Below are 15445 nucleotides of genomic sequence, written 5' to 3'. Positions count from 1 at the left end.
TGTATTAATATTGTTTTAAAATAAATGTAATGAAACTAACACTTGTACTTTAAATATGTATTGTATACTATATCATCAATAAAAAAATATTCATGTGTAGTTAAAATAGATTATAAATAAATTGAGAAGTTATTCAAATTGAAGCATTTGCGTTTTAGGTGAAGTTTGTTATGGATCAAGGAACAACTTTAGCCGAATTGTTAGCGTTAAACTTGCATGAATGCGAAGATGATGTTAAAACTATTGTGGATAAAGCAGTAAAAGAAATGTCTATGGAAAAAATGCTACGTGAACTCCAAACTACTTGGGCTGCAATGGAATTTTATCAAGAAACGCATAACCGTACAGGATGCAGTCTTTTAAGAGCAAGTGAAAAATTAATTGAAACTCTTGAAGAAAACCAAGTAAGTCAATTTGCTATGTTAAATGGTAGGTGGTTTTCTTTCAAATTAATATTAACTAAATAATGATCATTTTTTAAAATATATATTATTTTAATATTTATAATTTTGATTAAGAATAACATTAGTAATTATGGTATATACATTATATGTACATTTCTGTTATAATTAATTAAACCGCTTTTTATTTTCAAATAAAAAAATTAATTATAATTTTTAGTAAGTGTTTATTCGTAAATTTAAATGTCAAACGTACATTTCTTAATATCATTAGTTAGAGTAATAATTTTACTGTCGAGTTATCAAATGCGTGGTAAATTGAGCATCCAAGTGGAAAATAGCGGTAAATTGTGATCGTAATTGTTCTTATTTCCTTTTAATGTTTCCACCACGTTTATATAAAACAAAGTTATTTTTCTCTCTATTCTAATTAAATACTATTTAACTTTAATTAAAAATAACGTGAAACTAAAAATTAGTTAAAATTAAATGAGATATTAAAAAAACACATTTAACTTTCAACCAAATTAAATTTTAATACAATGTCACTTAATAATACATCTAGAATATTGAATTTAAATCATATTTTATTGATAAAGTAATGACTAAAAATGTTATGCTGGCAAAATAATAAAATTCAATTAGGATAAACAGTAATGGTACACTATTTTCTAAAAATAATTTTAAATTTATTAAGAGTATTGGTTTATGATTATTTGTCTAGTAGAGACGAAAATAGAGATATTTTTATAGTAATTGATACATTTTTAAACTTTGATGCTTTTAAAAACTAATTTATTACTAAAATCATTATTCTAAAAACTAAGTTATGTTAACAAAAGAAGATGTTACAATAACATAAGGAATAAATGTGTATATCTGCATGTCTGAGTAAATAAATTGGGTTTTAATTATAAATAACAAAAAAAATCTATAAAATCACTTGTTATTCAATATCTGAAGGGTTAAAATTTAAAAAAAAAAAAAAAATAATAAACAAAAAAATAAATACTAAAATGACAAACGTTTATATAAGTTTGTATTGAGTTTTTTGTAATGTTAGTCGGAAGATAAGCAATAATATTGATTACATTATATTTACATGTTAAAGGTACAACTCCAGAACTTAATGACTTCAAAGTTTGTCGCATTTTTTTTGGAAGAAGTTTCTAGTTGGCAACAAAAATTGAGTATAGCTGATCAAGTTATTAACTCATGGTTTGAGGTCCAGCGCACATGGATGCATTTAGAATCTATATTTATGAGTTCAGATGATATTCGTAAACAATTACCAGAAGATTCTGAAAGATTTTTTCGAATCGATTCAGAATTTAAAGTAAACGTTTAAAAACTCTACTAAGTTCAATGTTAAAAATGTAATTTGAATATATTTAGGAGTTAATGGCAAATATGTCGAAAACACCGAAAGTGATCGAAGCTACAAATAAACCAGGTTTAATCAAACATTTAGATGATCTTCACGACCATTTGACGTTATGCGAAAAGGCCCTAGCAGAATATTTAGAAACAAAACGCTTAGCATTTCCAAGATTTTATTTTGTTTCTGCAGCTGATCTTTTAGATATTCTTTCCAATGGAAATAATCCAGATCTTGTAGTCAGGTAAATTAAATAATACTAGTAAACATATTTAGAAAATAATATTGTTCTTTTTTAAATTATTTAAGAGATCAAACGTAGTAACTATTAATATATTTACGTATAATATTAAAAATTTCCTTAAAATTTAATTTCAAAAATATTAAATATTAATAGGAAAATAAAAATATTATTATAATATACAGTACAATATATGTTGAAAATTTTCATTCAATTAAATAAAAAAAAAGGATAAATTAATTTATTTATTTTGTGTAATTTCTGAACAATTATTTATATTGTATTTTTTTTCTCATTATTAATACATTATTATTATATAATGAGAATTTGTACGGATTATTTTGAGTAAAATTTATAAATGGATTTATTTATTTCATAGTTATTATCGAAATGAAATAAAATAAAAATATATAATGTAAAATTAGATTATACATTTAAACATATAAACATTCATTGTTGTTATAAATATATTCATTATATTTTTATTATTTAAAATTTTAGACATATGATTAAATTATTCGACTCAATAGCATCACTTGAATTTATTGATTCGAAAACAACTGAAAAAAAAGTAGCTGCGGGAATGCACGCCAAGGATGGCGAATACGTAAAATTCAATGAAAACTGTGACTGTACTGGACCAGTGAGTAGTGTTGTATTTAAAAGTATTACGTTATTATTAATACAATTTGTATTTATTATTATAACGTTAATGATGGTCATAATAATTCATCTCTCAAAAAATAATGGGTTTAGCTGAAATTTTTAGTAAAATTATTTATTCATAAACTTGTTTTATGAGTCATATAATAAACGTATAGAGTATTTACTCATATAAATATTAAAGTATTTATCGATTTGCACTTATTTATTTTATGTCGTATTTCTTATTGTATCTATAGTAAGTATCGCTTATTACATACTAATTTATCATCTTTTGCCATTGTTATGAACTATAAGATAATTCATTTTACAATTTCTTCACTGTAAAAATAAAAATATTTCACTAAAAATTGTTACATTTTTATCTTATAATTTATATTATAGGTTAGGACAACACAGTAGGTATAACTTAGATTAAATTTAAATAATCATGTTTTTTGGAATAATTGTAATCCAAACAATATATTTTTTTTTTATAAATTTGTTAATAAGCTTTGATAAGAACTATTGACCTTCAAATATATTTCAAGTTAACTGGCGCATGCAAATATAGTATTTTTGAAATTAACAAGGAAATGGTCTTTCACAGCGATTTAAATGTCATTTGATAATTAAGTGAATAATTAGTATTCTCTTCCTTATTATATTGATGATAATAACATGTTTTAATACAAAAGATGTTCTAAACTTTTAATTATCTTGTTTTATGTTCTTTATTATAATTCATTGTATGTCTTTATGTTCGAGTTTTCCTAAGTAAAAATAATATTTTTGCCTGTAGAATCAATTTTTAATTAATAAATGAAAAGTAGTTGTATAAAAGTTAGTATTAACAGGTAAATATTTCATAAGTAATTTACATAGTTAACAATAATACAATTTAACAGCCTTTATACAAATTTACATTATTATCAACTGTCTAAAACTATTTTCAATATTACATATTATACATACAAAATATATTAAATAGGATATATATTTGGATATTTTATTCATCCTAGAAAATAGTTTTCATCTTTGCATAAATCGCGGATTTTTGTTAGATTCTGTCTTAGTCATGTTTTGCCGCAATTAGAATACTATACTGTTAAATTACTCATGGTTAGTATAAAATCTATGCACATGCATATAGGTCGCCGATCTTGGTTTGACTCACATCAGTGGTTCTATATTTTTAAATATCTGATGATCATCAAAATGTTTATCAGTTAAATTAGTATGCATTAATTAAAAATTTGAACGGTAGCGTTTTATAGCGCGTAAAATATGAATACTAATAAACTGTGGAGTTGAATTAATACATAGATGAATAAATAGTGCATTTTATAATTAATTGTGAAAAAAAATGTATAACATCTTGTAAAGTAATTAAAAATCGTGTAAATTTGAAGTGAAGTCGTAGACTCTCAAAGTATAAGTTTAGTATATATTCAATACTTTCAAATCATTCGATTGTTTATTTAACTGAAACTAAGAATTCATACTGTGATTTAATGAAATTTAACAAATAATATTTATGTTTTCTTTTCTTTTTAATACTTAAACTACGGGACCAGATATCGCTACCAGATATTTATTTTTTATGTAGTATAAATTGAAAAATATACGACCATAAATAATTAGCAATAAAGTTTAAATTGTAAAAATATTTTTTTAATGGCTAAGAAATTTCATTGTGTTATTTATAGAAATATAATATATTTAATATGTAAAAATATCTTTTTTAATATATAATTCAGTTCATTGTCGTATCATACGGTTAAATTATCAAAACTAATTTTTCTATTCTCAATTTGTTCTAGCTAGTCGACACGGCGACAAGTACATATATTTTGAAAATTGTGCACTATTGTACATAAAAATATGCACTATAAAAATGTTGTTTTTAATATACGTAATTTTATTAATTAGAATATGGTATTATTACTATTTACCGGTTATTCATATTTTATTTTTCACATCAGAAATTTATATGATTGACACTTGAAGTAACTTTTAAGTACTATATTAAATCTAAAAATAAATTCATGAATTATATTTATTTTTTATTTGTTTACTAACGTTTTCTTTTACATCATACTTTGGGCATGAAGGTCAAAACATAAAACAATATTTACTCATCTCACTGCGTATTTGTTCACAAGAAAATAATAATAACAATATATAATAGTAATAGTATATATAAAATAACTAACCGTATATCATATTCTTTTTAAGTATAAATTTTATTACTTTTGATATTATTTATGATATAAATTGAATAATACATTTCTGAATGTTTTTTGGGACAATTTTTTTGTAAGGTACCTGAAATATTAATACATTTTGATCATTCTAAATCGAGAATATGGAAGTTCTAAAAAAAATGTTAGAACAATTTATACACTAAAAAATCATGTTGTCGTACATTTTTCGGGTGATTCGATACGTCAATCAAATCGAAAATAGTGTCTATATTTTTGTTAAAATTAAAAAAAAAAAAAAATACTTGTTGTAATTATTAAATTTGAAAAAAAATATAATTCGAATCTTAAAACTGGATGACCTCCCTCTTCTGTTATATATATATCACTTAATTTATATTTATTGTATCCCGTTTTCTTATTGTGCCAATCACATATACCTATTGTAAATCGTATTGATAAAAAAAAAAAAAAATAAATAAATAAATAAAAAATATACGTGAAGGTCTACATTTATTTTATGGCAAATCGACAATAGATCTTATTCATTACATTATTCAAATGAATCATTAAGTGTTTTTATGACACCGAGTGTTTCAAGAACCTTTTCCGTTCTATTTCGAAAATAAATCATCTTTCTCCATTAGTCTATTAAAAAAATAGTATACCAAACCCATAATTCAGTACTTCTATGGATTATTTACTGTTACATTGTTTGATTTCGATATTTTCATGCAACTATAATTCATCTTTTTACGGTCGTTACTAATACGAAATTGTTGTCATAGCGAATTCAAGAAATCGTACAATTATTGGTGTACCACAACAGCGGTTTCTCACCTTGTATATGTGTTATTTTACCAACATCATAACAATTAACCAGTATCATATACGGGTTAACCTAACATTATTATTCATTTAGTGTAATCTCGTTAAGCACGTTCGTTTATTCGTCCGTGGAACGCACATCGTTTTAATACTGTTTTGATACATTTAAAGCAGGCACATGTGTGTGCAGCAAAAGACCCACATGTGTTTCGTCCGTTTGCGTCACATTCGTATTTGTTCAATAGAATCGCCGACTTGATAACGTCGGTACACGAACACGCACGTGAACGTTATTGTAGCGCACGCATGTGTATAAACGGTGGTTCCTATTCGATTATTATAACAATTTATTTTTGTATGATTCCCTGTCCACGATTCGAAAACGCTTCAGACGAAACGGTTAAGCTTTCCTGCGATTTGATAACCACCGGGGAAAACACACTTGGTAGCCGGACCGGATATAACCACGAATGTATTTGCGCGTCGGCAAACGTTTCTAGAAACCTCTGCGCGAAAAAAAACGACGCTCCGGTTCTAGTAGTTGGTTTCGAGGCCTTCGGTGGCAGTGGTAGTGGTTAGCGAGCAGCGAAATTTAACCGTCACGTCACGGAATTATGATTTTGAGTACTGTGTATATACGTACGTACGTCCGCTGCGCAAGGACGCGTTCACATTATAGGTTCCTGATACCGGGGAACCGGCAACGGCGTTTCATGTCGAGGTAAAAAAAGACTCGCCGGCGGGCCAGTGTCGGCCACATCAGTGGGCGAATGCAGGACGTTACAGGACTTATGCACCTGCCCATGGAGTCCTGGTAACGTAGGACACGTAAACAATGCCCTCGTCGAAGAAGACGCGAAGACCGCAGACGGACGGTCGGCCGCCCACGGCCCTTCGCACGGTTACCGCATGCGATCCTGGTATACTGTTACGATTTACGCGTACTCGATGGTTTCGATTGAATTTTGTTCGATTTATCGTTAGCGACCAGTACGTGCAAGCAGTGTTTTCCTGCAACTCACGCAAGTACTATTATTACGGTTTTTATTGTTTCGCTCCTTTTCCAGCACGATATTCAAATGAATTATTATCATAGAAGAAAGTTCTGAATTTACATCCGAATTACCCACGTTTACATTTTGTTTTTTTTTTTTTTATGGCAATAAAAAATTACGGTGTAATGTCGGTCGACTTGGTCAATATCGAATCGATACCGTGGAAATGACCAAATTCTACGATCTACCCAGTAGATAGTGTTCTCCTGATACCCTGTTACAGCTACACATTCGGCAATTGGAATTACTTGTCCTTTGTATTTTACTTTGAATTACTTGCACAGCAGAAATAAAAAAAAAAAAAAAACAATGCCGTAGTAAATACGTCAATAAGTCTGGCACGAACGAGTGATACTTAGTATTTACAAAGTTTTACATATTTGGATCCTTTTTGCTCAATTCGAATTATATAATTGATTTTTCTGCGTCTTCTTATATTTAAGTATTTAAGTATTTTTCATAATCCAGACACGGTTTTGTATTTATAATATCTATGCCATAGTTTTGGCGTAAGTTTTGTACATTTCTTTATTTAATTATTTAATTTATCTATTTATTTACTTATTGCTTAATTTAATTTATCTGAGGTCTGGACAGAATTGTATTTTAAATGACAATAATGATGATAATAACCAGAGTTCATAACTAAATATAGCATATATAATAATAATAAATAATAATAATATAAATAATAAATAATAGCTAATAATAGCTAAATATAGCATTTACATATTTTTTTTCTAAAGGTCCTAGAAATACCTATGTGAGCTATACATTTGTTTCAGGTAATTAAAAAACTAAATACGAAATTCTATGTTGCATATTTTTGCATATTTCAAAGTATATGTGGTATTTTGAATTTTTACTCTTTTGCAGACTTATTCTTACGTATTTAGAAATTCGTTATTTGCTATTTTGATTTTTTAAGTCTTTTTCAGTTCCGTAGCATTTAAAACAATTTTTCTTAATAACAACAAGTAATTATAATATTATTAAATGTCATATTTATAATTAATTCATTTTTATTAACTTAACCATCTTCTTTTGGATTGAATTATATTTATTTGTATTATATAGCGACGTGATCGGAATTTTAAAATTTTTTTATACATAATATGTTTTTTTAATAATAAGTAAAAATTGTTTTTTTACATGGTATATTAGCGCTTATAACTTTTTTTTAGAGCTACAAGTTATGAGCCCTGAAAATAACACATGATAGTACATGGATTTTTATTATAATATTGTCTTATAAGTTTTTATGTTTTCCTCCGTATAGTTATTCCTTATCAATTGATAATATTAACTCTGGTTCACAGAATGTCTTGATAAAATTTTGAATTTATCAAGCTGTACTATTATGTAAAGTTGTGTTTAGTTAAGAGTTAATAAAATCCGTATTAAAAATAAAAAACCATAAACATTTTACTTCTATATATTTTTCTCCGAATTTCACAACGTGGAACCCAACATTTATATTATTAAATTACTAACAATACAAATAATGGACAAAAAAATATGTTGATTTTAAATGATATGTAAAATTAAATTTTGATTTTCTCGTATTTCAAGTACAATTTATTCTAACCAGTGGTGCCCAACCCGCGGGCTGCGGCTAAAATGTGGCCTGCAAAAGTATTCAATGCGGCGCGTTACAATTTTTTTAAAATAAAAATAATTAGTAAAAAAAAAAAGTAAAATTATTATAAAATACGATTTTTTTAAAATTCTTAATTTTATTTTTAAACTTTTTCAAATATAAATTTCACGATACAACCCGTGCACTTAAAATAGTGTATTGATTAATTAATGTTTATCTACAGCGTGTACCTTAATCTTAATATTTTCAATACTCAATAAAATATTTGAAAACAAATTCAATATGTACCTATTTACCTACTACATGTAACAAAATAACATTATTAGACTATTATTGATATTATTCGTACTTTTATATTTGTTGGTCTACTCTAAGATGATTGTTTACCAAAGTGGCTCGCCGAGGAAAAAGGTTGGACTTCACTGTTCTATAATGTATATATAATATATATAATATATATAATGTACAATTTTTTACAATTAATTACAATTTCAAATTCAAAATTTAAACGATGAAACATTATATCAAATATTTTATTGATATTTGTATACGTGATAAATTTTATTTTTAACATAATTTGAAACAAATTTAAAGATAATTACATTGTACAATAAATATTTAAAATATAGTGCAGTATAATATAATATAGTATACAGGTATATTATATATACAATACATTTCAAAAATATTTTATTTTCATACACACAATTTGGAAACATAATATAACATTAAAATTAGTTGGATTTCATTCAGACGTAATCTTGTATTGTTGTTTTCAAAATAAAACTCATAATAATATTATTTTATTCGGAAGGCGTGGTAAACAACTAGCTTCTGGTAAACAACTAGCTGGTAAACAACTATCTGTTAACAATTAAATGTGTACTGTTATGGTTTTTAATTTTTTTTATCTGTATATTTTAATTATTTGCGATAGCGTGCGTAACGAATGAGATAATTTTAATATGACGTAATAAATAATAGCTGTAATAGAACTTGAACAATACTGATGAATAAATTATAAATAAAAAAAACATTACTGTTTAGTCAATTCGATGAAAATAAATTAACTCTATTTCTATTGGAGATACCTTTTGCGTAAATTACAAAGGTTAGTAGAGTATTGGCTTGGTGTAATGCAGGAAGATAAATACATTGCCAAGAATATTTACAGTTTTAATTATAGCCATTAGATATAGTATAGTTTTAACTATAAACCGTTTGGGTGTAAAGACCTCTAGATTATAGAATTGTCAGCTTATAATCACGCATTCGTGCGAGATAATTATTAGGAATACATAGAGAGGATATTTATAAATACGAGTATCCATCGTTAATAGGCTTATGGTAGATTCGATAAATATAATATATGTAAAATTAGACATATTTCAGTAGCAAGGAGAGGCGACGAGAAGTACTAATGCTTTGGACACATTTATTTTAAGGGCACAACAATGGAAAATTTTCATTTTTTGTAATAATTTATAACGGTCAATGTTGTACATTTTATTTAGAAAAAACCAACGTACTTTATAATAATTGAAGCAGTTGTTGAAAATAATATTAAATAACTACAATATTTTAAAATTAAAAATACTTAAGGATATATTTTGAAGTTCCAATTCGGACACAATATTTGGTTGCTACAACAATGATTAGACTTAAGGAAAAAATAAAAGCAAAAGCAGAAGTAAATTTTATGTCTTTATATCGATTGATTCAAATATTTTTTCTAGTTTTTATAAATTATAATGAGAATATGTTCATTGGTAAGATTTTAAATATATCTCGAGACAAAACACTTATGAGGAAAAATGTCCATAACAATCAAAATTATTGAGTTCGTTGAAAAATTAAGTAAATATAATTTGTATTACTTTTATTACACGTTTAAAATTAAAAACGTATTAAAAATGTTTATGTACGTAAAATAGTATTTCATTTTAGCAGAGACACAAATATTCTAAAAATAAATATTTTTAAATTGTTTTTTTTTTATTCAAAAATAAAATAAAATAGAAATAAAAACATATTATCTATAAACAAGTCGCAGTTGAGGGTATTGGTGGATAATAGTAAATAATCGATTAGAACAAAATGATAATGTGTTCTACACACATACAACTTTTAAATTTTGATATTTCCATGATTTTATAATTTGAATAGTTTAATTTTATGATACATTTTATGAAAATTAATAGATACTTATGCAAGAAAATATGGTTCAAAAAGTTTAATAAATAAAGAATAGGAAATCGAATTATAGAATTATTCTTACTGATCATTGTAGGTTAACTCAACAGCATATTTTTATTTAACCAATAATGGACTGTGAAGTTTTTATTATTACACTTTAAATATTAGGTAATAAAAACAATTTACTGTGTTAAATTTTCCGATTGCTTAATGATGCACAAAATATTTTATAATAAACTTGTATTAAATTGTTTATACTGTTAAATATAAATCTATTTATTACATTAAAATTAATATAAACATATTTAATTTTTTCTTTGCATCGATTCTTATTTAGATTTATTATAGATCTATTATTGAAACCTTTTGATAAAGATTAATTTTCTCGGAAGTTTTTCACAAAAAAACCAATACATTTCTTTCAAAATCTTATCATATTAGAAAATTATAAAAGTACGTTATTGCAAATCCTATAAAATATAAATGTATGAGTATATTATTATTTTAAAATTTTTTGAATTACGTTAGAAGTGTATACTTCAAAAACTGTATTTTAATTAGACTTAGGTACATTCATGACTTTCGTTTAATATAAAAAAGACCGTTTAAAGTTTTTAAGCTTAAGATCCTTTACAAATAGGCCCTGTTGATTAAAAACTAAACATACATTATGTTAGATTAATTTTAATGATTATAATTTTAGGTCGAAAAATGGCTCAACAAAATTCAATCGATGATGCGTAAAACAATTAGGCACAACTTTTTAGAAAGCACCTTGTCCTATGAAGAAAAACCTAGAGAGCAATGGTTGTTTGATTTTCCTGCTCAAGTGTCATTATGTGGTACTCAAATTTGGTGGACTACAGAAGTAAACATTGCATTTGCTAGGCTTGAAGAAGGCTATGAAAATGCTTTGAAAGATTATCAAAGAAAACAAGTAATTATAAATAAGCTTTGTGATTATTCATCAAAATATACTAAAAATAAGAGACTAGTTTCTGTTCCATTTTTAATAAATACAAACAATGAGTTCAAGTTAGGGTTTCATACGTTTTTTTTTATTTGTTTCCTGTAATATGTGCTTAAATTGTTGATAAAAATATAAAATAGTTATATATATATAACATACTTACTGGTAATATAGATAATCCATCATAATGCATTATATCTAAACAAAAAATTATATCACCAATCAATGTAAAGAAAAATTTCGTTTAATCCAAAATTTTTAATTTTTAATTTTAAACTATAAGTTCTGATCTGGTAAGGTTTCCAATATTATAATGAATTTTGAGTTACAAAACAGGTTGTTTTCGGTTTGGTTTCCACCTCAACTAAGAGCTAATAATACTAATATACATATAATAATAAACTGCTCCGAGTACCAAATTATTTTTAAAAAAAAAAAACATTAATTTTTCATAACTAAAGTTATACTTCTTTTTTGTTACGATCTCATTTTAGTGATTGATTTTAAGAGAAAATGTTTATTTTTTTAAGTCAAAATTGATTACTTTTAATTATAATTTATTTTATATTTTTCCTAGTTTCACAATTTATTAATTGTTTAATACTTTTGTATTTTAATAAAAACTGTATTTATATTATAGATTCTTCAACTTAATACACTGATAACATTATTATTGGGAGAGTTAACCAGACAAGACCGACAGAAAATCATGACGATTTGTACAATTGATGTTCATTCTAGAGATGTTGTTGGTAGATTAATACAATCTAAAATTGAAAATGTATTAGCTTTTCAGTGGCAATCACAACTAAGACATAGGCAAGTCTACGATACTTAAAAACCGCTTATAGATAATATCGTATATTATACAAGTATATGCACACAATGTATCATAAAAAAACCGATGATGTTGTTTGTGACGAAAAGGTTTTTGAGTTTTGATAAGATTAAACTGTGGTGATCACGATTTCAGTAGTATTAATAGTTCAATATTATTAATCAATATATAAACAGTATGTATAAAAAAATGTTTCATAATCAAAATGTGTCTATGTATTTTTAATTTTAGATGGGATGAAAAGGAAAAAGACTGTTTTGCTAATATTTGTGATGCTCAATTTCGCTATAGTCATGAATATTTAGGTAATACACCGCGTTTGGTAATCACACCTTTAACTGACAGATGTTATATAACCTTAACACAAGTAAAAATATATTTATAATTATTTTGACAAATATTCATAATATTTATTTGTTGGTGACTATTAAAACAATAATTTGTGTTTATTAGTCATTGCACTTGGTAATGGGTGGAGGTCCAGCCGGGCCTGCGGGAACTGGTAAAACAGAAACAACTAAAGATCTTGGACGTGCTCTCGGTGTTATGGTTTATGTTTTCAATTGTTCTGAACAAATGGACTATAAGGTATTGAGGTTAAATATTGTAATTAAAAATCAAAGCTGTGTTATAAGTCAATCAATGTGTTACTCAGTCTTGCGGTAATATTTATAAAGGATTGGCTCAAACTGGAGCCTGGGGTTGTTTTGATGAGTTTAACAGGATATCTGTCGAAGTATTATCAGTAGTTGCTGTCCAAGTGAAATCAATTCAGGTACACATTAGACATTTTTACATAGCATGTTATTACAGTAGAAGTCGCTTATTAGCAGGTCAGGACCTGATAAGAAGTATTAAATAGCATGTAATATATACTATTTAATACTTCTTATATTATAAGTAATTAATAGCACCGAAAATACTAATATATGAGATATAATATGACCAAAAATATTTCAAAATATGTTCTATAAATATGCCCAAAAAATCACCAAAAATAGCAAAAAAAAAATGTATATTCAAATTTTAAGATGTGGTGATTAGATACTTTCATTATAAATATCATCAACGTATAATTTTCTCAGTGTTGATTCGTCTGGAATTGGATTTTTAGTATACTTTTATAAAAATTGTCGAAACTTTACATTGGACAACTTATTTAGTAGTATATTTGCAGAAATAAGAATCTTGCAAATATCGATATTAAAAGTAGATATCTGAGGAATATTTGTAAGTAACTACTATTTCTTTTTTATTTTATTTTGTTCTCGTTTAATGGATTTCAAATGTTTCTCCGTTTTTAAGTGTTGAGTAACGTTAAATTTTTTGTCACTATTAACTTTGCATTCACATAATTTGCAAAATAGAATAGCGTTAGTCGTAAAAATCTCATGGCTGCCAAACTCAGATACAAAATATCTAAGTCTCGAATAGTTCGATGTTTTAATTCTCGGTATTTTACGTAAAATATCGAAACAGAAAACAAATAATACACAATTGAGTAATAAACGTATATGAAATGAAATTAAACAATATGGAGAACCATAGGCGGATATCAAAGGGCTTGGGGGAGGCTTAGACCCCACAAATATTTTAATAGCCCCTCAAAATCAAAACGTTGTTAGAAATTTTATTCGTTATTTTTATAATTTATTTATAATTATCTGTTCATTTTTTTTTAAAATCGTAAAATAAGAAATAATAAAAAACTATTTACAATAGCATTAAAAATACCAATAACATAGTTTGACTACTTGCGTGAGAAGTTTCAGTGCAATGAAAAAAATAAAATCTTGGTTAAGGACATTGTTGGTTCAAGATAGGTCCAGTAATCTTTCAATACTATATATTGAAAAAGATAAATCGAAAAATATAAAAAGAGATGATATTTTGAGTATGTTTGCTAATACAAATAGTTATTTGTCATTAAAATAAAATATTAATTATTTTTAAATATACGTTATTTAGTTTTTTTTTTTTTTTTTTAATATGATTTAAACATAGCTATACTCTTAATGGTAATACATTTTATTTGTGTATTGAAAGGGGATGTGGGGGCGAAGCCCCTGCGGATTATTTTACATTGAATTATTATAGCCTCCCCAAAATTTCAACCAAGTGTCTGCCTATGCAGAGAATTTACGCTGAAAGTTTAAAATACGTACAGTTAAAGGGCATAAATGTACACATATATTTGATATCGCCGGGCTATTTAAAAACAGATTCTAGCAACATGTTAAATAGTATGATTTTATAGTATAACCATATAATTTATCAGTTATCAATATGAAACGAAAATGTGGAAATTTTTGGATTCACATAAACGAATACTATTTTTCGTTCAATATAAACAACATTTATAAAAAATACAAAATAAAGCATAAAATCATGTATATTAGCAAAATAAAATCACTAAAATTTCAAAAATATCACTAATAATCTAAACTACTTTAAATATGCAAAAATAGCAAAATAAAATTTCATATTTGGAGTCCTTGGTTCATAACATAAATGTATAGCCCTCTCTGCTATCTTTATCTATATCCTATAATAAGAAGTAAATGCTATAAAATCCGAACCCTGCTTATTAGGAACATTTTTCTATTAAGAAGAAATATGTCAATTAACCGATTGTTTTTAATAAGTGATTGGTTTTATTTATTATGAAAAATATGTAAATGCTAAGTAATATATGCGTTTATCGTTGTCTGTTATTTTGCGTCGCATAACTTGATGATCATGGTTTCGTAAGAATAATGTTGCCCAAAGCCTTTTTCATCCGCACGGTACTGGACTGCTCTCCTGAAGACACTGAGAGCTTCTACAATCTCTTTATTTCTTGGGACGCGCTTCTTTCTCACTTCTTTCTTCTTCATCGTCAGTGACGGCATGTTTGACGATTAATAACCGCATTACGGATTTCTTATTTTGCTGGAAATTCCAACTTGGAACCTCTTCAACATCAAGGTGTGAGTCCACATCAATTCAATCTTCATATACTTCTTCCGAGAGTTCGAATGGTTTCGATTGTAACGATATAAGATAAAGTACATTGTAATTACAATACATTGGTTTTCGCCAAATAAACGGAA

The 15445-nt window shown here is 26.0% G+C and overlaps 1 protein-coding gene across 1 annotated transcript in view; it reads left to right on the top strand.

The window, feature by feature from the left end:
- LOC112689747 (dynein beta chain, ciliary) overlaps positions 1-15445 on the top strand; it is a 70908-nt gene that overhangs the window by 21528 nt on the left and 33935 nt on the right. The window contains exons 28-36 of the mRNA XM_025563580.1: positions 159-404; positions 1513-1737; positions 1797-2023; positions 2522-2663; positions 11249-11482; positions 12156-12334; positions 12585-12720; positions 12807-12941; positions 13009-13128. Coding sequence (XP_025419365.1) covers positions 159-404; positions 1513-1737; positions 1797-2023; positions 2522-2663; positions 11249-11482; positions 12156-12334; positions 12585-12720; positions 12807-12941; positions 13009-13128 — 1644 coding nt within the window. The remainder of the gene's footprint in view (positions 1-158; positions 405-1512; positions 1738-1796; positions 2024-2521; positions 2664-11248; positions 11483-12155; positions 12335-12584; positions 12721-12806; positions 12942-13008; positions 13129-15445) is intronic.

This window comes from Sipha flava, unplaced genomic scaffold, assembly GCF_003268045.1.
Source record: "Sipha flava isolate LNK unplaced genomic scaffold, YSA_version1 46_pilon_pilon, whole genome shotgun sequence".
NCBI classification, from domain to species: Eukaryota; Metazoa; Arthropoda; class Insecta; order Hemiptera; family Aphididae; genus Sipha; species Sipha flava.
This window is presented reverse-complemented; position numbering and strand designations above follow the sequence as displayed.